General features: G+C 35.9%; 1 protein-coding gene across 1 annotated transcript in view; it reads left to right on the plus strand.

Annotated features, from left to right (window-relative positions):
- Positions 1–2,934: 2,934 nt before the first annotated feature.
- LOC137644020 (G1/S-specific cyclin-D2-like) overlaps positions 2,935–23,941 on the plus strand; it is a 71,639-nt gene continuing 50,632 nt past the window's right edge. The window contains exons 1-2 of the mRNA XM_068376900.1: positions 2,935–3,701; positions 13,031–13,246. Of these exons, the coding sequence (XP_068233001.1) occupies positions 3,480–3,701; positions 13,031–13,246 (438 nt within the window). The 5' untranslated portion in view covers positions 2,935–3,479. The remainder of the gene's footprint in view (positions 3,702–13,030; positions 13,247–23,941) is intronic.

Here is a 23,941-nt window from a genome sequence, read left to right on the forward strand (position 1 = left end):
ATTGGATCCCTCTCTCTAGTTACAGTTCATTTTTTTTTTTTGCCCACACATACACTGAATAGTCTGGCATATTCTTTCTACATTCTCCTCAATCCTCATACACCAAACAACACTGAGGTTACCAAACAGTTCTTTTATCTTCAAGGGGTTAACTACTGCACCGTAGTTGTTCAATGGAACTTTTTTTCTATCTTAGTAAAGGTAGAAGAGATTATTCAGCTATGGTAAGCAGCTCTGCTAGGAGGACACTCGAAAATCAAATCTTTGTTCTCTAATGTTGGGTAATGCCATAGCCTCTGTACCATGGCCTTCCATTGTCTTGGGCTAGAGTTCTCTTGCCTGAGGGTACACTCAGGCACACTATTCTATCTTATTTCTCTTCCTCCTGTAATTTTGAAGTTTTTATAGTTTATATATGAAAGATGTATTTTAATGTTTATTTTTCTTAAACTTCTCTTGTAGTTTATTTCCTTATTTCCTTTCCTCACTGAGGTATTTTCCCTGTTGTGGCCATTGGGCTTATAGCATCCTGCTTTTCCAACTAGGGTTGTAGCTTGGCAAATAATAATAATAATAATAATAATAATAATAATAATAATAATAATAATAATAATAAAACAAATGACAAATTTAAAAGACATGGGCTCGAATTCTGGTCAGAGTAAATTCACTGATCATATGTAATTTCCTTCATAGAGGGTAGCCTATTCCTATGGTAAAGTGATTTCGATGTTATTATGTATTCATGGCTCAGTATTTGAGAGCATAGAAATAGCTAAAAGGATAATTGATCATAAACAACGAGGCTATCGTGCGTAACCCCCAACGACCCGACACCACGCACACACACACACACACACACACACACACACACACACACACACACACAGGTAATGATGTAAATGACAGATATCATAATGGTAAGAAAAGGGATAGAAACAGGAATTAGCTATAACTTTATCTATGCAATTATTTTATCTTTAACCTATAGAGATATCTATAATTTACTATGGTATTGTAATTATTCGATAAAATAAACTCTGGTCTATGAAGGCCTTAAACCTAACTTTGACATTAGTTAATCAATATACGCATTGCTTAGGGCAATCCTGAGACCAAATATATACAGAAACATTTAGATAGTTTTTACGATAAGTTTTAATCCCTCGTTGTTCCAGTTAATTATTATTATTATTATTATTATTATTATTATTATTATTATTATTATTATTATTATTATTATTATTATTAGTTAAGCTACAATTCTCTTGTTGTTGTAGTTGCTCATGTTGTTGATATTCTTTCATTAGTTGTATTTAATTATGTTAATGACACATAACATGAAAAACCACTATTGGAATTTTCTTTAAAATGTTCATGCAAATATATATATATATATATATATATATATATATATATATATATATATATATATATATATATATATATATATATATGAATATGATAAATTTGTATGTAATAATTCTGGTAAAAGAATTACCAAAATTCGTTGCCGTTCTTCCAAGCGTGGCAGTTTCGTTTACGCGACCATTTGATGGGTAATAATAACCGCAATGGAGCAACTTCCTTGCCACTTCCGTCCGGTCTCACTCTCGCCTTGCAGCTAGCTATTACACTATAATGAAAAGTAAAGAAAAAAATAATAATCCTGTTCTCAGTGAAGAGCTCGGCTTCATTCTATTTATACTGGTTTGTCATGTATGATCATTCTAAACCATAATGATCCCACGAGTGGTTTCCTTTACTTTGTCAATTATAGCAATAACATGAGTAACTCATGTTTTATCTACAATTTTTCAAATTGCATCGAAACCAAGAATGCTAGAACTCACTTTTTCTTTGTAATCAAGCAAGTGAAAACATAAATGTGCTGTCACTATTTTCGGATTCTATAATGACTAATATGAAATAAGAACAACTAAAGCCATCAATAGGCATGGAAACATTTAACGGAATTAAAATTTGTAGGCAGCATCCTTTCACTTTCTTGTCGCTAGACAGTTACTGCCTGCCGAGACTACTGTACACTAAATGTATCTTTTATGTTTATTTTTGATAGATGTTGCGTATAACAAATTACATCTGTTATGCACATACCATCATATCTTTAAGCAGTTTAAAATAAAATATATATAACAAACAAATGAATGTTGCCTCTTAATGGCGAATACTGACGTAAGATAAGCAAAATAAAGATGCTGAGAATAGCGACCTTTGGTAACTTGTTACAGAGGAAGTGGTTATGGTATGAAGTGTATGCATGGCTTTGCCTCTCATCTTTGTGTTTTGGGAAGGCATACTTTCCCATCAGACATCCTGCCCGGAATACCCTGAGGGAATTCGATTAGCAAGTAATTATGCAAGATAAAGAAGGTGGCATGGAAACGACTTCTCTACGGATCGCATCTGTTGTTCGTAGCTCGAGGTGCCAGGTATTGTTTTCATTCAATCAGACCCATCAACTCTTTTTCTGTTTTTATGTAAAATTCCACGCATTTCTTAGATTATGATTGACAGTGTGGAATAATATAATCAACACGTTCAAATAACATAGTGTATAACATATTCTTCAATGACTTGTCAACATTTTGTTAAAACTTGGCAACAGACAGCTATCAGGTGAAGTCTGGTTGCGACTACAATTCACTCGAGTCCACCAGTACCAGGCAGGGAATTTGTCCCTAGTTTGGGAATTTTGCATCCTTTTTTAACAAATTTTAGGAACTTTTTGTATTAATTTTATGATAATTTTTCTTTATAATAACCAGCAAACTGAAGTATTACTTCCAAATTTTATGAAAGGTTTCATCTAGGGATTTTGTCCAATCTAGGGATATTTCAGGGTTGCTCTAGGGATTTTCTGGTCTTGACGTGTGGGAGCCCTGGCCAGCTATCTTACTGCCGAGTCCCGACCGACCTCGAGCGCTTTTAGTGAGGCCGGAGATCGTGAAGGGAACGTATGCATTGATTTCGCTCCGGCCTTCGTGACCTTGTTCTCTGTTGATGCAAGTGCAGTGTGCGCGAGAGAGCTCTGAAGACAATGTGAATTTTCGTTTTACGGATGCCACTTTTCTCATCCTACCTCATTACATCAAAACAACGTGTGTGCTCTACGGTATTACGAGTAAAATACATAAGAATTTTTTCCTTTTTTTAATTTAAAGCCCAATTGAGGAAAAGTTGTCCTAGCCAGTAACTCCGTCTCAAGTTTCGTTTAAAAAATATTTCCTCGGTGTGTGTCATTTGATTAAGGTTTATCCAACTAGTCATTTTAAATATATTTACGCAATTGAACGCAGTCAACACCAGAAAAAGAAAGGTCCGTCAAAATGTTCATTACGAGCTTCTTCTTAACCTTTCGGGTTCATTAGAACTTAAGTCCAGTCCTCATACATGAGTCAATAATTGTGACTGCTTTCTTATTACCTCAAAGTCTCCTTTTCGAAATATACACCAAAATGGACCTCGCAAATGACCTTTTGTGTTGCGAAAATGCCTCCGTAGAGCTGGACATGAAGTGCAAGGCGTATCTCGATCCTGTGTTACTCAAGGATGACAGAGTTTTATTAAATCTATTACACCTCGAGGAGAAATATATGCCCAATTCCAGTTACTTTTCATGCGTACAAACGGACGTAGAACCTTATATGCGGGAGATGGCCGCACATTGGATGCTACAGGTGAGGAGAAACACGACACAATTTTGTGGCCGCCTACTCTTGTTATTGTTTTAAGCATTATTATTGTTGTCATCATTATTAATACTTCTGTATTATTTTTATTGATATTTCAATATTACCATCTTGATTATTACAGTGACTGTCTCTTTAGTTTCTTGTATTTATCATTTTCAGTTTTTTAATTATTTTCAATCTAGAGTCTATTTAAACTCGTAAACTCAGAGGGCAACAAGATGTGTCAACGAAGTTGAGCAGATTATTTGTTAAGCGAGGGCACTCGGAAATGAGAACTAGCTATATACATATAATTCATAAATAAAGGAAAATAATTATTATTTAGGAGGCTGACTGTTCCTAGAGAAACTTTTAATCGTGAAACTGTTATACAGTCGTAATTACTGTTGCTAGGTGAGTTGCGATCCTTTAATTTTCAAACGAAAAGGAATTGACCTGATAATGCAGTATTTTTGTTACCTTGGTTTATATTTTTCAACTACGGTGTGGTCTTTGGTATATTAAGATTTTTGCTGCAAAATCACATTACGTAATCATTTCTTTAGGCTGGAGTTATATAACTGGGCCCTTTTTACTAAACATCGCTAAATTACTTTATTGTAGTCTTTAGTATTGCTTGGCTTCTGAATTTAATAGTATTTTCACTATACGCAGCTCACTGCATTGGTGAGTAAAACTTTCTGTGCCAAACAGTTGGACACTTGTGTACGTGTCACGTTGAAATGGAATTAAACATATTTTTCAAAGGGCAGAATCATTTTTTTTTATTAAATATTACTTCACTGAAAATCACTTTCTCCTTTTCTCACTTATATTACACGAATATGAAATAGAATTTTTGTAGTTTATTGAGTCTTCTTTTGTCACCTAATAATCCAAGAATCGTTATAGAATGTGTGTTTTAACGCTCGTCACTAAAGAAATGATAGAAGTACGCCATTCCAGTGAAAACAAAAATACGGGGAGGGTTATGCTCCATGGAGCCAAGATGCAACGTAAATACAGGAAAAACAGCCTTTCCATCAATACCAGACACGCATACTATTCAGTTCAATAAGTTGCCGTACGAATTGATATGTAAAAACTAAAGTAAAGGTCATTTATGCTAACGATATGAAACGAATAAACTAACATATTCAATAAAGCTATAAAAATATGATTGGCAAATAAATGTGACTTGCCGAATAGTCCAAATGATGCCCTCGAAAAAATAATCAAGGACCCGTTATGATGAGCTATCTTAGTTTTAGCTCTTTGTGATGATGATGATGATAACGAGGTTGATGACGATGAAAAAATATCAGTCTAGAACTTTAACTTAGGAAGTAGGAGTGGTAGATCCAAACTTTATTTGTTGGTCATTTACCATTAATATATTTTCTTTCAGAAATCATTAGGCGTTATGTATGTCTGATTTAAATACAGCGAAATAATGGGTGTTCCAAATTATGTGGATAAACGCAAATGCGCTAGCAGATATATACTTTACGCATATATGATTAGGTCAGGTATTTTGTTTGTTAGTTGTTACTATGCAAGTGGGGATGTTTAAATGTAAGTCAAGTAAGATTTCTTAACACCGGTATTTTACACCCTCTCTCTCTCTCTCTCTCTCTCTCTCTCTCTCTCTCTCTCTCTCTCTCTCTCTCTCTCTCTCTCTCTCTCTCTCTCTATAGACTATTTTATTGTATTAATATTATGAATTATATTACTTTTATCCGATACTCTGCTATATGCTGATAATTGCGGGTGTATATACTGTATACATACTTAATATTCTTTATATCATGTTTTCTTTGGGTACAACGTATTTCGTTTGACAGCGTGTGAGTCGTTGTCAGTAGCTTATTTAACTTTGTTTAGGTGTTTGGAAATCATATCATCAATGGCACTTTAATACCTTTATTTCACAGATGCCATCAAATTCTAACAGCATTATCCGTAGTAACTTCTCCCTCCGCCTCTCAACTTTCACTAGGCTTTATAGTTGTAGAGAGTGACTAGGGAGAAGTATAGTGGTGGTAGGTATAGGTCTATAGGCCTAGATCCTGTATAAATAATCGCTCCCGTCATGATGTATGTGATTAAGAAACCCTCACATGTCTCTCTCTCTCTCTCTCTCTCTCTCTCTCTCTCTCTCTCTCTCTCTCTCTCTCGAGATGTTAATCGTTCCTTTATTAAACCGTTATAATATTTGTTATAAATATTAGCGGAGGTCATTTTGCCCATAATTTGATTCTCGTGAAACTGTCATCTTACATTTCTTTTGTAGAGATATGTGTAACATCACTCAGTCTAGACTAGTTAACCGTTATAGAAAGTGTGGTTAAGAATAAAGTTGAATAATGTTTTGTTGATATTTTATGTTCGATGTCATAAGATCTAACATCACTAAGATGCGGAGTACGCCAAACATCAGTGTTATGCCTGTATTATTATTTGTTTTATTTAAATATTTATTATGATATGAGATTCCATTGAGAGTGAGATCGCAGAACATTCTCAACGGGGGAATTCACGACAATTCTCTTGTGACCGATAAGTGAGTGGTTTTATAGGTCCATTACCTGGTTGATAGTAATTAGGCCTAATCTGTGATTTGATGAACGGCCTCTTCGTCTTTTTTTTTTGCTTGTTTTCAGTTTGAATGGATGGTGTAATGTGAATAACCTTGCTTTATTTATTATTTTAATTATTTTTGCATTTGTTTATATAATTTGATGCCCATTATGAACTGCATGAATGATGTGCCGAGCTGTAGGGAATTAATGAGTGTATTTATAATATTCAAAGAGAATAAAAAATAGATTTTTTTTTGTCAGTGTAAATAGAATAGCCAGTCTAGTGGTGACTTTTTTTTTTTATAGTCTAATATATCTTCTTCATTGTGGTTTAATCGATTCCATGGTAATCTGGAAAAATTACTTCGGGCTGATACTGTTGATAGTTTCATTTGAATGAAAAAAAAGGTTAAATGATGGGGTCTGGATTGTTTAAAAGCTAATGGTCCATTTCGTACAGAAATCTTACGCAAGTAGTTAAAACTATGAAAAAAGGAAAATATGCATGTTGATTTGTCTGGGGGCGCATATGAATCGGGTCAATCAGTATTTTAGAGAGGGGGTGCGGGTTACTAAGCTATAAAACTTATTGCACTAAATCTTGATAATAAAGGTAGTAACACATTATTGGCGTCCTTTACAAAATTGACGTTGAAAATGCGTCAGAGATTGTGGTCGTGAAAAGGGCTCTCACAATGCTAAATGGTAATAGCTGGGTACATTAATTCAGTCCAGTACAGGATTGCTTCTGTGATACTCAAAGTAATGGCATAAAAGGCCTAAGCTGTTTAGCCCGGGCGTAGCCTTTCTAATCTTCTCAATCAAAAGTACACACCGTTCGAATCTTTTCGTCTTCTAATGAATATGAAATTATACTTGAGTAAAATTATCATGATTGGCATGTGTGTATGTGCTTTTTTTTCTATTTTAATCAGTAAAGATTTGTAAAAGTTGTTATCAACATGATTGATTACAAATCTTTAAGAATCTTGGCATATTGCTGACCTGATGGCATATTACATGAATGTATAATAGCTAAAATCTTTCTTTAGGATATTATTTTTTAACTTGAGTTGGTAGAACATGAAGTTATGCGACTTGTCCTAGGATCAACTACAGTATTACAAAAGGAATTAGGTTTTTCTTCATAAATTATTTTCTAAATGTTAATTTCATATTTTTTCCATTTTCTTCAACAAATGGCCAAATGGTTGAAGTCATACATTAGAAAATAAACCTTTCATGTTTATTTTTCCGTTTGAAGGCTTTGGCTATTCCAAGAACTAAAGGCAGGCAACAAAAACTAATTTCTTCTGTCTTTTGGAGCGAAAAATTTTGAGTTAATGGATATATCTTAGCTTGACTTTGAATACCGCTTTTGCTAATCCGGGTAACGACATTCCCACATATTGTAATATCGTTACAGACTCATCATAAACAATCTGTTAGTTTGCGGATCTCATAGATAGCTAAGAGTCATCCCGAAATGAATGGTTTACTGCCAATGTATTCTTATTGAACTTTTATTTCATGGAATGGTTACAGTGACAAATACATTTCGTATGGTCAATGTTTTCTTGTTCTAGACCTAAAATTTCTTGATGTTTGTTCTTGGCTGATATTCATGGTCATGTCTTCTCTCGATATTATTTTCATAAAATTCCTTTTCAATAATTGTCATTAGGGTATGGGTTTTACTAATAAATAAATAATTGAATTTGGCATCTTCTTCATCCCCACCCCTGTCTTTAAACCAAGGCTTGTTTGCATTGATGCTTCTTCTCCAACCATTTCCACAGAAAGAATCTCCATCCACCAAAACATTTATCACACTATCTAATTCTTTATTATTATTTCTGATTATTCTTTGTTATCATGAACACTAAATAACCAATGTCTTGTGTTTACTTTAAGCAACACAAATGAGATTACGCACAATGGATCCTTGTGGTAAATATAAGACGATGTATTGTTCTGGTTAGAATGCAATGTCCGTTTGTAGCATCAAGATTATTTTAGAATGAATGTGATTCCCTTCCAAGGGTAAGGGATTAATGCATTTCACGAAAACTAAGTGCATCTCAATTGCCAATTGCAGTGTCCCTACGTCGAGAAGGAAGGCTGTTTGGAAGGTTGTAAATTGCGTATATACTGCATTTAAAAAAAAATACTCATGAGTACCTTGAGTCTCGCGTTTCTTAAGATAAAATCTCGCTCCACTTCCTTTCTTATGTCTGCCAACCGTTTTCTCTTCCGTCATATTATGCAAGACCCAGAAAGTCATTACAACTGACTACCAAACATTCCTGTTTAAAGGTATTCAGTACTCTGTATCTCTCGTGAAATTAGTGTTATGAAATAGTTTTCCTTCTTCCAAGGGGCACCGCTTGGTTACTACAATTTCCTTGACCAGATCAGGATTATGTAAGGCGGTTAGTTTCTGTAGTTTTTAGAGAAGTGGGGCAATAGGTTTCCGTCTGTCTGTCCCTGTCTGTGTATTGCCACCGCCACTGTCCTCCCCTCGTGGCCCTCCGATCAGGTCCTCTTGTCCTTTGTCTGGTCGGGTTGGAAAGGCAGCAGCCGCGGCAGCAGGACTGTCTCGGTCTGCAGGAGGTGTAAGGGCTCTAGGCAGGGAGGGAGGGATACTGATTGAGGAATTGTAAAAGAGAAAGATCGGGGGTGAGAGTATGAGGGGACCCAACCAAGGAGAATTACGCGAGATGGAAGGCTGAGAGAAATAGACATGAGGAAACATTACGAAAATCTACAGTAATGAACTGGGGTAATCTGATCCTGTGTTCACACACTCACACACACACACACACACTCACACACACACTCACACACACACACACACACACACCATATATATATATATATATATATATATATATATATATATATATATATATATATATATATATATATATATATACACCCCAGACAAAACACCTTGATAATTATAGTAACTGTTGCTGATATTGATGCCGTTTGCTGGACTGTAGTTTATTATGAATTTTCAAGTCCAGTGTGTTAATAATTCAAGCCTAGTCTCTCTGCAACGCCCGTGCTACTGTTTCCTAGAACCATTGCTGCTACTACCAAGGGACTGTTGCTGCAATTACTACTGCCACCCATAGAGAAAGACTGCTAAGGAAGGCGGCACCAGCCCTAGCAGCGAGTGAGTCAGACCCCTTCAGCAGGAGGGTCCCTGGAGGACTAGCCAATCATAGTTTGCCGTTTTAGAGGAGGCTGTCTAGCTGGCTGCTGCCAGATTTCTCTGTTGTTGTTTGTGCATTTCAACGAAGCCCTCTTGAGTTAGCATGCTTACATCTGAGGCAGCGTCGTGGGATGCATGATCCGTGCATTTTGAATCGCCTGAAATATTCAGGTGCTTGTATCTGATGGCGTCGATACCTCCGGGTCTGCATTATTTGATGTATCTCACATACAAAGACGCGTTTTGTTTGTTCATTTGTAAAATACACGTGACTGTGTGTTGGGAAAAAGAAAACAGGAATAAGAGAGCGACGAGTGTAGGATTGCAGCATCCATAAGTGAACAATACCACCTTCAGCACTCTTCTGACTACTCCTCCCTCTCCCTTATTTATGCTGCTCTCTCCTCACCTTCCCCCTCCTCCCATCGTACGACGGAAAGAACCTGATGGGGCCCACTGGAAAGGTTGAACCCATACCATTGCAATGTCCCAGTGCCCTCAACCATTGGGCGTGTTTCTTATTTGTTATTTTATTTAGATGTTCTTTCTAACACAGATATAATAATTTTGCCTTATGTGGCTGCTCTGACAGCAGTTGTGTACAATTCCACCCAATTAACATCTTTAGTCATGTAGATTTCGCGGTGCTCTACACTGTCACTAGCCTCCCATTAAGATCTTTAAGATGTGGCAATACCAAGGGGCCATCTATATGTGATGTAGATTCTCAAAAGAAATTACATCATACAGTGCTAAAGGTCGTCCAAGGGCATTTTAATGCATCTCAACATCTTCAGTTCCCCCTGTTTGTGATTAAGTGTTATAAAAATCGGACTTTTTTGTGGCATAAAATGTTATTTAATGATATCTCGTAGCAGATTATTATAAATGATCCTGGAATATTTATTCCCCTAAAGGATACTATAGATTTTCGATTAACGCGCCTTGAGAAACAATTTCACGTCGAACGATTAGGCCAGTTAAGTTGCCTTCGAGGTATAGAAAATGTGACAAATGTCTGCGTGATGTAATATATTTCACCCTCGCTTTCTGTGAACTAGATGAGTAGTTTTTTTACAGTGATAAGAATCACTGTTGGTCTTTGTAACTCTACTGAAAATCGAGTAGTCCACCCAGATAGGGCCTCAGTCACTAAGGGGTAAAGTCTCTCTCTCTCTCTCTCTCTCTCTCTCTCTCTCTCTCTCTCTCTCTCTCTCTCTCTCTCTCTCTCTCTCTCTCTGTGAATATTCTTCATTACTCTTTTTGGGAACAGCTTCTCAACATCTTTTCGGAGATGCTTTTTATTATATAAATTTTTGTCTCAGTAGTGAGTGAGTCATGAGTATGTATTAAGCAGCCTATGCACGTTATGGGAACTTTTGTGTACTGGTATCCACACTACGTTCTCTCACAACACAAGACTCCTCCATCATCTCCCCTTCGTCCCACATTCTTTCTCACTTGCAGAAACCTTCCTTCCTTTTCTTCTACTTTCACCAAAACTGGGGTCAGTGTTTCCATTTCAGTGACTCCTAATGACCACGATTATTCGACCTTGTAAACATTAATTAGAATATGATCGTTGACCTTTTATCTCTTGCTGTAGCATTCTGCTATTGTGATGTCCTGATATTAACCGAGGAGCTTATTAGTTCTACGCTTGAGTTCCGATGATGATGTGTTTGTTTGTTGCCTATGTGAAGATTAGACGGTGCCGTCATCAGTTATAGCTGCCCCTTCTCTCTCGTTCTCTGCCTTCTGGTGTCCTTACACGTGCCAACAAGGCTACGTGATTTTGATGAGAGCGCTCTTATATGTTGCTGTTATGTAACCGACTTGCTTGTTATGTTCCGGTTTTACTTTCTCTCTCTCTCTCTCTCTGTTAGTGTACACTATTTTGGAAGAAACAGTTATGTTCAGCCTCTCGATATACACTGTAAATATAGCGGGGATATATATATATATATATATATATATATATATATATATATATATATATATATATATATATATATATATATATATATATATATAAAATGCGTGTGTGTTTGTGTTTGTTTATGGGGTTGCTTTAAGGTCGGTACTTATTCAAATGTCATAGCCTAAATAGGACAAAAGTGCTTTACTTCTCTCGTCAGCTGCGTCACTGAGTAATAACGCCACAAGTGATGATTTCTTGATAGATGAGAGAGAGAGAGAGAGAGAGAGAGAGAGAGAGAGAGAGAGAGAGAGAGAGAGAGAGAGAGAGAGAGCTTATGTCCTGATAGAGGCGTGTATTTTTAGAGATGTCTCAAAGAGCTCCCCCCCTCCACCCCTTCCCACCTCGCCTCGTCCCCTTCCCATTTTTTTTCTTTTCTTGCATCCATTCCTACTCCGTCCCCTACCGTCCTCCCCCCTCCTCAATCTCCGTGTTGTCTCCCTCCCCCAATGGAGCTGTTAACTTGCTTGGGTGGGTAGGCTGGACGGGTGGTGTCTTGCAAGGGCGGTGACCTGTCTGGCGGAGACTGTGACCTTGAAGATGTCATTATTGTCTTGCGTCATCCAACCGTCTCAAGATTTGATTTCACAGAACTTTAATTTTTATGTCCTGTCAATTGTTGAGTGGATGTATATTTCCCGGGCATTTGTTTTTGCACGTCTCGAAATAGAAAAGAAATACCGGATAAGTAATGATAACAAAAAATGATTTCCGGAAATATATCTACTCAAAATAAGTTGGCTGACATCAGATGTCACCTCTAACGTGAAACATAATATTTTTTTCTTGTTGGTCGCGACAGTTCTCTAACTGTAGATGAGAAAATCTTTTTGTAACTAATAGTCTTTATTGTGTTAAGTCTTATATGCATATCGGTTGGACATATTCAGTAGATTAATTGTGTTATTTCCAGATGTTAAATAAACCTTTATCACACATACCAACACTCACATTCATCTCCTCTTTATAATAAAGAGCAAGTGTCTGACACACACACACACACACACACACACATATATATATATATATATATATATATATATATATATATATATATATATATATATAGTATATATATATAAATATATACATATATATATGTATACATACACACATATATATATATATATATATATATATATATATATATATATATATATATATATATATATATATATATATATATATATATCCAGTCACGCACGCTGAGCTCTCCCTGTTCCTCGGGTATGGGTAGAGGGAGTAGTCATACCCTGGTGAGGGGTGTGTGCATGTGTGCATATTTATGTAAATATTTAGTCGTCATTTTTGGCGGATAGCATACAATAGTATATATATATATATATATATATATATATATATATATATATATATATATATATATATATATATATATATATACATACATACACTCGTGTGTATCTGCCATATATATTTTAATCTATAATGTTATGCATACTAATCTTATTATAATTATGGAGTGATATGCATAGAAAGTTAGCTTTAGCGGCAATCATGTATAATACCTGTTTTCCTCTTTCCTCTCCACCCCCAGGTATGCCAAGAGGAGCAGCAAGGGGAGGAGGTGTTCACCTTAGCCATGAACATGATGGACCGTTTCCTGTCGCTCATGAAGATCCGAAAAGAACAGCTCCAGCTTCTGGGCACCGTCTGCCTCTTCCTGGCATCCAAAATTAAAGAGAGTGACCCCCTCGACCCGTGCAAGCTCGTCCGATATACCGATAAATCCGTCACTCTGGAAGAGATTAGGGTGAGTGGACATACAGTACTTACTCTATTGGGCGTTTCATTTTCTCTTTGCATATTATTCTTTTTCTTCTTGTCAGTCATAGAATCGTTCTTATCATGTTTTCTTTTTATTAATTCTTTTATAAGACTTTTGGTTCTCTGTGGTGTTTTTTATTTTATCCAATTTCCATCCAAATAAGATTAAGGAAATGTTAGGGACCCCGTATAACTAACAGCACGTTTTCATAATTTTTTTTTTTACCTGATTTTCTTTTCTTTCGCAAAAGTAATTTGAAATATTACTTATGTTGTTCAAGCAGTCATTTTCTCATGAATAATTTAAAATATACTTTGTTATTTATAATTGAAAACCTGTCTTACAATAAACAAAAGGACATTTACATCTTTCAAGTGTTTATTAATACTATTATTATTAATATCATGATATTGGTATTGAGGTAAGACCATATATTATTTTCGATTTCCTTACACCTTGTCATGAAACGCACTGAAGCCTTACACTAAATTTACGAATAAACGACTTCTCATAGTGGTACTCGAACTTAGTCAGGTTAAGCTTAAGTAAAGAAGTTATTATCCACAATGTCACGAAGTAGGCATTGTGGTATTCCTAACTTGGGAGTCGAAATATCAAACAGGAAATGTTATAATTTCTTTATTTATTTCCCGTTCGGATTCAATGCTCAATGTCGTGATCGTATCTATAAACAAAACAACGAACTGAAGAAGCTGAAAAGTTTACTATTTGAAGAATGTGTCATTATTTTTTTTATATATAATAATGAAATGGTTTGAAGGAAGAGGCAGGGTAATTGTTTAGTTAACCTTTTTTAGTTGGGTCAGAGAACAGTGGTCGATTCTATTATCCGATAGAGGTTTGTTTACATCGCGCTGACATTTCCTACCCATCAGTGTCACTACCGGCGGGCGAGCTGTTAGCTTTCCACTTGATCGATTCAACGGAAATCTTATTACCCATCTCTTTGGCCTCAAGGGGCAGAGGAAGACGGAGAATCGGGTCTTTTAATCGGACCAGGCACCGTTTAAATTCTTTGTTAAAAATGATGACATCACGTATTATGATATAATAAACATCTTTATCAAATTTTCTCTAGGTAATTGTTGCGAATATATATATATATATATATATATATATATATATATATATATATATATATATATATATATATATATATATATACACAGTATAGTCCGTTAAAACCGCTCCCACCTCAACTATGTCTGACATGTGAGCTCCGTCCACAAAAGCACCGACATATTGTCGTAAATGAAGTGGCATATAATTATGATTTTTTTTTTGTCCGTTCTCTCACTTCACTATTTATATTGTTAAAAATTCTATCAATATAACAGTCCTCTACATTATGTCTTAGATACGAAACGGGTCAGGATTCAATCGGTATTTTAATTTTTCCTTGTGGTTTATTTATATATATATATATATATATATATATATATATATATATATATATATATATATATATCGGCTATCAATTTTCACCACACGGTTGATGCAAAATTTGCTTAGAATTGAATAGTCTCCAAGATAATTATTATTACGCGGACGAAGATGCATTATTTCATTTGCATTTCATTATGATTATTATATTTATTTTGGTGGTTTGTTGATCCCAGCTCTAAATAGTTGCATGGCCATTTATTGCACTGGACGACCAAAAGCTCAGAAAACCCTGTGTGTGGGTGCCAGCTTCTTGGGTGGGTCTGCGGATTTTGGGAGTTATCGTTTTGCGATAACCTTTATTATAGTGAATTATCCCCTCGATAAGGGACCCCTGCTCGGCACTCCCGGAGACTCATACCATTCCCCAGGCCAGCTTCCTTTCCGCCGCCTTTCTCTACCAATGTCGATTTAGAGGAGATTGTCAAGGCTTGAAGAGGCAGAGATTTATTATAACATTCAGCTACTGGTCCCTCCCTCCCCATTTCACCATCGCTCATCCCATCCTTCCTCCCCACCCCTTTCTCGCCCTCCCATTCCCCCTTCTTTCTTTCCTCTTCCCCTTTCTTCCATCCATTATCCGGGTTTCATTCTTAAGGTTCTATTTAATGCCGTATCCCAGACTGCCGTCTTTTCCTTCCTCCAACTCCTCATTTCACAAGTGTATGTCGCTACTTCCGCTTCCCATAAATCAGATTTCTGTTTATTATCTTTTCAACAGTGTTTGTGATTTGAAGATTAGTGTCGTCATAAACAGTTCGTATTGTTGCGTCATAAATTCCTTTAAATATTGCGCATGTGTTTGTGGTGTTCCCATTGCAGGATACCCGGAGAGTTTCACTGTCTCGATTGAGAAGTTGAAGACTACGGGGCGTTTGTATCAGTTTTGCGCAGTTATTGGCTTTAGTGTTATGTCATTTCACTTGTAAAAAAAAACCACCAAATTGTTTTCTTCTGTTTTATTCTTGTAAATTATGAATTTGGGGAGGGGTATCTTTAGCATCATGTGCCTGGTGTCTTTCGTCGTTCTTTGTAGATGAACAGGAACAGCAGTAATGGATGGAAAGGAAAGCTGTGAGAGGCCTATAGGATGAGGAAAGATTACGTCCCTCTGTGAGGAAGGGAGGAATATTTTCTCAGGTGCTTTGTCAAGTGGCTCAAAAGGCTCAGGGTGAATTAGATTCGGTTACCAAGAACGTTTGAATCATCATTTAACCCAGATACTTTGTGTCTGTCGATCTTGTTGTTGTTGCGTGTTGCTCCCGTTTATATTGCTAAAGGGTAAACACACACGTGAATCCACAGCTAAGAATATCAAACACATTTTGATTGCAGCCATCAAAGTATTAGTATTTGTAATGTTATTCATCGTAATGATTAATTTCCTCCAAATACATGGTAACAGTGAACATGTAATTAGAATAATAATTTTTCAGAGGTTTCAATATCCTTCAGTCAGAAATGCTACTGCGACTTAATCGGGCTACGTATATGTAGCCGAGGTTAGAAAGGATGTCACCGAGATTGCCTCATATATTGTGAAACTCTCCACTAATTTGTTGTGTGCGTGCGGGAAGCTGATGATAATTGTAAATTCGATGTTCATGTTTTGATTTTCGTTGCTGATTGACTTTCATCTTGTTTCATTGTTTCAAGCTCGGATGAAGAGATGTTGCGCACCTTAAATATCGTAACGTTTGTTGTTCTTTATAGAATTACTGCTAAAGGTTCGACTATAATGAAATATTGTATAACAAATACATCAATGCATCCCGTGCTGTAGTTCACACGAATCCACTTGCGCATGAACGACCCATACGGTTTGAAAAAAAAAATCTTCTGCCAGTCGCTGCCTTGGTATTCAGATTTGTAGATGTTTGTTGATATATACAGCCGCACAACGTTTTGCACTTAGCGGACCGCTGTATTCCACCTACCAGTGGACGTACAAAAGGAAATGTCATTCCCACCATGTCGCAGAAGACATCTAAATGGTCATGGATAAAGATCTTAAGGAAGCAAGAATGCAGTTTGCCTGTGTAACAAGTACTCGACGTAACCGATTTTGTTAGAACTGTAGCATAGAGAACAGTAGTATCTCTCTCAATGATGATGATAATAATAATGATAGTAATAATAATAAATAACGTGTGTTTGGTGTAAAACAGCATTCAACACTGCGTGGGTTTGACAATCCTCTAGAGAATATGATTATTTCTTTCTCTCCAATATTTTCTATCCGAACAGTTTTCTATAATTGTAAAAATTGTGAATATATATTTTTTAATAAGATAATAAAAGTCTACCATTATACTCTTCTGAGACCGCTACAATATAGATAATTTTTTTACGCTATGTATCATATTTTGTGTCATCCATATTAACAATTAGATTTTTTTTTTTTTTTTTTGTCAGATGATAAAGTCCCGAAAGTCCGTACCTCTTAGCACGTCTCTTGAATAACGTTTCTCATAGGATAATGGAGTACACGCACACCGACTTATGTTGTCATATTCAGTGTCTTCATTTCACGCAAAGAATTTTATGCTTATGGGACTATCTGCGTTGCGGTAAACAAACACACATTTGATGCGTTATACTGTAAAATCATGTCTTGTGTATTTATACGCTTGGGTAACTCTACTCGTACATAAAAGTCGCCGTATATCGAAAAGTTTATGGGAAGTCTCTTTCATAAGGAGTGACCATTGAACCCATGGTCTGTCACTATTGCACCATATAGCTGTCAGTGCTGTTGGTCCCCTGCCCTAGTCTCTCTCTCTCTCTCTCTCTCTCTCTCTCTCTCTCTCTCTCTCTCAAGTGTTTTTTTTCTTACGGATATTACTCTCCCCTATCCCCTATTCTCCATCTTGTCATTTGTGGTGTTTTGTCGTGTTAAAAGAGTGCGAATTTACACCTTGCATGTCCCTTTAGTTGCTCACAAAGGTAAGTTACTTTTTAAAGAGACCCATGTTTTAGTGTTACCCCTTTCATGAGTGTTGGTTGAGGTTTGGTGTATATTGCTATGTATTTATAGTGATAGTTATTGCTGGGTAATATTCTCATTGACCGTGAGGACAAGTTTATGGCCTCCAACGAATTTTGGGATTATGGGAAGTATTCCCGTCGACGGATTTATCCGCTGTGGGATTTTAAAATCGAAGACATGTTATGAAGTATATAAGTATATAATTAAACGACACTGCTTGTGACTATTATCTGTTTACGCATTTCCCTCTTGTAATTGACAAGACAGATACGTCATCTATTTGCTGGTGAATCTTTGTTTTGGGATTTCTGAACATGTCCTTATTTTCTTGTGGATTCAATAAGTTGACATTTATTGGACTAACCGTCTTTTTTTTTTTCTCCAACAAAAGCACTAGAATGTCGTCCATTGTCGTGTCCATCGGGGACGTGTCCTGGGACGAAGTTCATGTGTGCTTGAAAGAATCCAGAGAGTTCCCAACAGTGCCTCTTTTATTGAGGGAAGGAGAGAGAGAGAGAGAAAGAAAGAATTCCAAAACGTAATTTTCTCTTTCCTTTATGGCCTTCTGTTTGCTCTTTGTCGGTGACGTCCGTAATTGGATGTTATTTCTGTTTCCAACTGTTGGTGTTGAATGGGGTCAGTTGAAGCGATTAATTTTAAGGGAAGGTAGGGAGGTAGGTTTGACAGTAGGGAATCTGGGAGGCCAGAGAGAAGAGATTTTCAAGACTGGCCTGAGAGAGAGAGAGAGAGAGAGAGAGAGAGAGAGAGAGAGAGAGAGAGAGATTTTCCTAGTTCGTGAGCGTATAGTATGAGGGTATTTATCTTGGAATGCATTATTGTAATTACTTAAGTGCATTACCCTCTGTCATTAAGCACAGTAATCTTCAAAGGACTTAACAAAGAGGAATGTTGGAACATGGAAGTCTTTTAAGAATTGTTCAAAGTCATTATCCCAGTACCGAGTGAATCTCAAGAACTACAGTTTTCGAATGAAAAATGGATTACTAATCTAGGCAAGAAGGAAAATTAGTTTTGATGAAACAATTTGGAGAGGGAAAGAAGATATTTATTTTGTGAAGATTATGATGATGTGATTAATGCAAAATGTCTGTTGTGATAAAATTTACATTCTTTTCGATTTATATATATATATATATATATATATATATATATATATATATATATATATATATATATATATATATATATATATATATATTAGAGTAGAATTTAGTTATCTACGTTCCCTATCTAAAATTAGTCTTTTTCCGGTTGGGTGTACACCATTTCGCTATTGGTCGGTATACTCTTGTCTTTCGGAATCAGGTTTCATAATGACCACTTTGCTTCTTCGAACATTTAACAAGTCTGAGTTGTGGAAAATTTAGACGAAGAAGGGACTGATTTTATCTGCTCTACCGATATATATATATATATATATATATATATATATATATATATATATATATATATATATATATATATATATATATATATGTATATATATGTGTGTGTGTGTGTGTGTCTTTATATATATATATACACACACACTGTGCATGTGGGAACAAGTCCATCTGGTTCTAACCCAAATAGGTTTGACCATTCAATTGTCAATCGTAGGCTGTGGTAGCTTTCTTCTCCGAATTTGAGCCAGTGTTTTTTTCTATCATTCTTAGAGGCGGAATCTTCTGTGATGTTCCTCACGTATTGTGAACAGAGGCCTCGGTATATTTGCTTTTATTCTTGTTTTCTTTCGAAGGTAATATTGGTTCAGATCACATTTTATACTGATTTGTACAATTGTACTATTCCTGTGTATGTTCTATATGCTACTGTTTTTTATGAGTTTAACAGTTTTATTACCAAACCATTACTGATTGTCTTACTTTTCAATTCTCTCTGCCACCGTATTTGACATTTGAAGGTCATTTTAAATTGCAGATTCGTTCCAGGCTTATTAACTTTGTACCCTTTCATTTTTATTTCCAATTCCATCTGGGCTTACTCGTCTGTTGCCATATTTATTGATTATGCTTAGCATTAGGCTCTCAATACTTGGCCTTAGATTCTTTGCCATTAAGCACTGTAAACGAAGGGAAGTCACGCTTCTTGACCTACTCCTCCTCCTCCTTCGTTCCTTCTGTGCTACGTCTTAAAGGCTGTAGTGTTTGATGTCAAGGGCATGCGGTGACTCATTGGCTCTGTCGGGGATCTAGTTTTTTTAGTTATAGCGCCATCTTCAAGATTTGAATGTTTAATGCATACAATTTAATGTATTCTTATTCGTGCGTAGCTGTCGGCCCATCAAATGATTCCGAAAAGATATGCTCGCGTTGCCTTTCTTGCGCAAATCCTCATTTTCTTATATATTTTTTTTTTATTTTCAATACTTTATATATATTTGGCTCCAAGTTGCACAGGACACATTTACTTTTCTTGATTGGTTTTATAGCCTGTTTTTTTTTTCTTTTCTTGTATACGATTCAGGATGTGATTTTGAGAATTTTTACCATTGGTTTTATGGTTACATTTTTTATGACCTTATTTGATGAGAAAAATAGTTGAAATTAATAGGCAATTCAGAAAACTATGGCTAAAGAATAGTAGATCACGAATCCATGGAATTATTTTTGGCACTGTATTCAATTTCCGAACGAACAAAGTCTACAACGAATCGTAGAAATGTTGAAGACGAAATAGAAGAACCTGTGAAAACGCATCTCCGAAATATAAGGAAAAAACAACAAAAACAGCAACAACAACGTGGAAGAGAAACTCCGAGATCCTTCACTCTCATCGATAGAGAACCGAAATCTGACCACATGTGGAGAAGTAGAATCCTGAGAAAACAACAATTAAGATGAAGCCGCCTCAGAAGATCGTGTTCCGTTCCCTCACTCACTTGTTCTAGGTTTTACTTGTTGTGAAGGAATCTCTCTCTCTCTCTCTCTCTCTCTCTCTCTCGTACGTATATTTAATTTTCTTATATTATCTAAATTTATCTATCTAGTATCAATATATATATATATATATATATATATATATATTATATATATATATATATATATATATATATATATATATATATATATATATATATATAATATAAATAAAGAGAGATAGGGGTCTAGATGATGAATATTTAGCATGAGTCAGATCCATCACTCATGAGTAGGAGCAGACATGAGTGACTCATTCTCTTATTGTCCCATTCCCTCCTTAACTACCGCTGTCACTTACCATTCCTCCCCCTCCCCACACTATACCGCACTCCAGGACTAAAGTCTATAATCACGTAAGTTTGCTCACATATAATACACCCACATACCCAACACATACATTTGAAGGCAAATGTTTGGATATTTCATACTCGGTACATCTCAAGACTGAATTGGGATACTAAATTTCAGCTCTTATTAAAAAAAATGGATTTCCTTATACTTCGAATTAAATAGTAGACATTTATTTCATAAATTCATCTCAAATTTTGACAGAACAATTCTTTACTTTAAATCCAAGTTTTTTTTTATTTTATACCCACTAAATGAATGTTCTGAGTTTGACATTTTACCTCCATAATGCCTACCCTTATACTCGACACAAGTTTGCAGACATTTTAATATTGTTGTACCCAACGCAATTTAGAAAAATTTTAATCTCTTTAGCGGGAGGTGACTGACCAAATTGCAGACTAGACTTAATATAAATTTCTGCCTATTGTCTGCTGTATTATCGGATGGTAGAAATCATTGAAAGATTGAAGACTGGTTATTACTAGGTACAGTTGATCCATTGATTTTCAATGACATGTGTTGCAACAAATTTGATACGTATCGGTATTTGCATTGACGACATATTTTGCTTAGAGTTTGGGATTTACAGCTCTGGACGTACCTGGGTATATTTAAAAGCGATTGCATAACCAATTAAAACAATCAATGAGAGAAATTCTTGAAGTAAATAAAACTTGTACGGCAATCTGTTTCCATTACATTATCCGCGTGCGATCCTGTCCCTCCCACTTCCTACAATAGTTATGTCATCATCTATAGTTATCTATTATTGTAACTAGATTAATTCAATTTGCAAGTAGACAACCCTCTCCCCTCTCATTTTCGTCACAAGTTTTTCATATTTTATTCTTTTAATATTATTTTGAGTTTATTGAAAACCTAATCGAATTGAATTTCATTCATGAGAGTGCGTATTTCAGGCGATTCGCATAACGGAAGAAAATGAGGTGCTAGCGCGTGTCTATGTTCACGCGCCCAATTTTGTGTGGGAACTCTTTCTGTGTGTCAAGAAATGATGACGATAAAAAGGAATGCAGATAATTGAAGAAGCAGTCTTCTCCTCCCCCTTCGTTTTGGGTATATCCACTTATGAGACATATGTGCGCTTGGTGTTATTGTTGATGTTAATATGTTTCATAACATTGTACTTGTTTGTAAATAAAGCTACGAAAGACAGATTTTTCTATTTCAGTAGTAAAATGATATTAGCACTAGTATTCGGGCTGCACTTCCATTTGATGTATCTTATTTTATGCGTTATGCAGTGGAACAATAATCGAATACGCCCATCTCTCTCTCTCTCTCTCTCTCTCTCTCTCTCTCTCTCTCTCTCTCTCTCAAGAAAATGACTAAGAGAATGTACCCACTACCCGAGGTCAAGGATCACACAAATTCCGAAGCCACAAAAGATTTTTGTGAAGAATGTTAGTGTGTGAGATTAGTTAGGGAAGTGGGCGGTCACAGGGTCAAGCTACAAGTGGACATGGGTCATGAAAACTTGGGTCGTGTTAGGTCATAAGTGGTCGAGCAGAAGGTAAGTGTTTGAGAAATAGACGTCTCTCTCTCTCTCTCTCTCTCTCTCTCTCTCTCTCTCTCTCTCTCTCTCTCTCTCTCTCATACCGAATAATCCAAGCTGGTCAATATATCCTTTTTTACTTAGAAATCCAGTATGAATTTGTTTGCTAAAAGTAGTGAATTAGTTACCTAGTTGATACTCTTAATTTTGTGAATCACATTTGAGAGAGAGAGAGAGAGAGAGAGAGAGAGAGAGAGAGAGAGAGAGAGAGAGAGAGAGAGAGAGAGAGAGAGAGAGAGAGAGGAGTGGGGCGGGGGGATTTCAGTAGTTCGTCATTATGTATATCAGATGAGGCAGTCCTCTCATAACTTTGGAACTGTTCTTAAGTCTCTCTCTCTCTCTCTCTCTCTCTCTCTCTCTCTCTCTCTCTCATTGTGTGCCTTACGTAGAGGAGAATGTTGTGTGTTATCTTTTTATGAACATGGAGAAAATAAACTACTGAAGCGTAAGAAAACAATCAAGAACTTGTGTAGGTCCTTTTCCCACGATAGAGAGAACGAGAGACTCAAATGTAAACACACAGGTGGTTTATTCTCCATCTCTTCGCGTTCATTTGTTTACTTCCGTGGAAGTCAATGCTTCTTGTAATTACTGAAACTAAAAACAAGTGTTGATTGTCAACAACCGCTTCCTATATCGACATGAGAATGTTGCCATGGTTACGGGAAAATTTCTCTACACAAATCTGATGTTGCCAATCACACACACACACACACACACACACACACACACACACACACATATATATATATATATATATATATATATATATATATATATATATATATATATATATATATATATATATATATATATATATATATAAATAAGCGTCGGGGTAAACCTACCTCACCGGCCACCTTTTGAAGCTGGAGTCTGCCAATGTCTGCATATGGCTAAGGGTGTAAGGCACTTAACTCCCGTTTGGTAGGTCGTGGATTACTCCTGGTTACCTCCAACCAGTTGACCCAGCTGTATATGGTTGCCAACATGTATTGTGGTAAAAAATAAAAGGCCGTGCGGCTAGCAACCTCACCCTTAGAGACTTTATGAGAAACCAAAAGACACTACGGTACAATTGTGGTGTTATTGCTGGTAAATATATGTAGACATATATATATATATATATATATATATATATATATATATATATATATATATATATATATATATATATATATATACATATACATGCACATATAATGTTATGAGTAATAACGGTCGTTACTTGTAATTGATATATTTTGCCGTCAAACTTGCTGTAATCCTATATTCCTTTCCCATTCCTTGTATAACGTAAAGTGTACACCGTTTATCGCCGATTCCAGTGTGTTTATATCGAGACAATATACGCGTTT

This window comes from Palaemon carinicauda, chromosome 7 (genome assembly GCF_036898095.1).
Source record: "Palaemon carinicauda isolate YSFRI2023 chromosome 7, ASM3689809v2, whole genome shotgun sequence".
NCBI classification, from domain to species: Eukaryota; Metazoa; Arthropoda; class Malacostraca; order Decapoda; family Palaemonidae; genus Palaemon; species Palaemon carinicauda.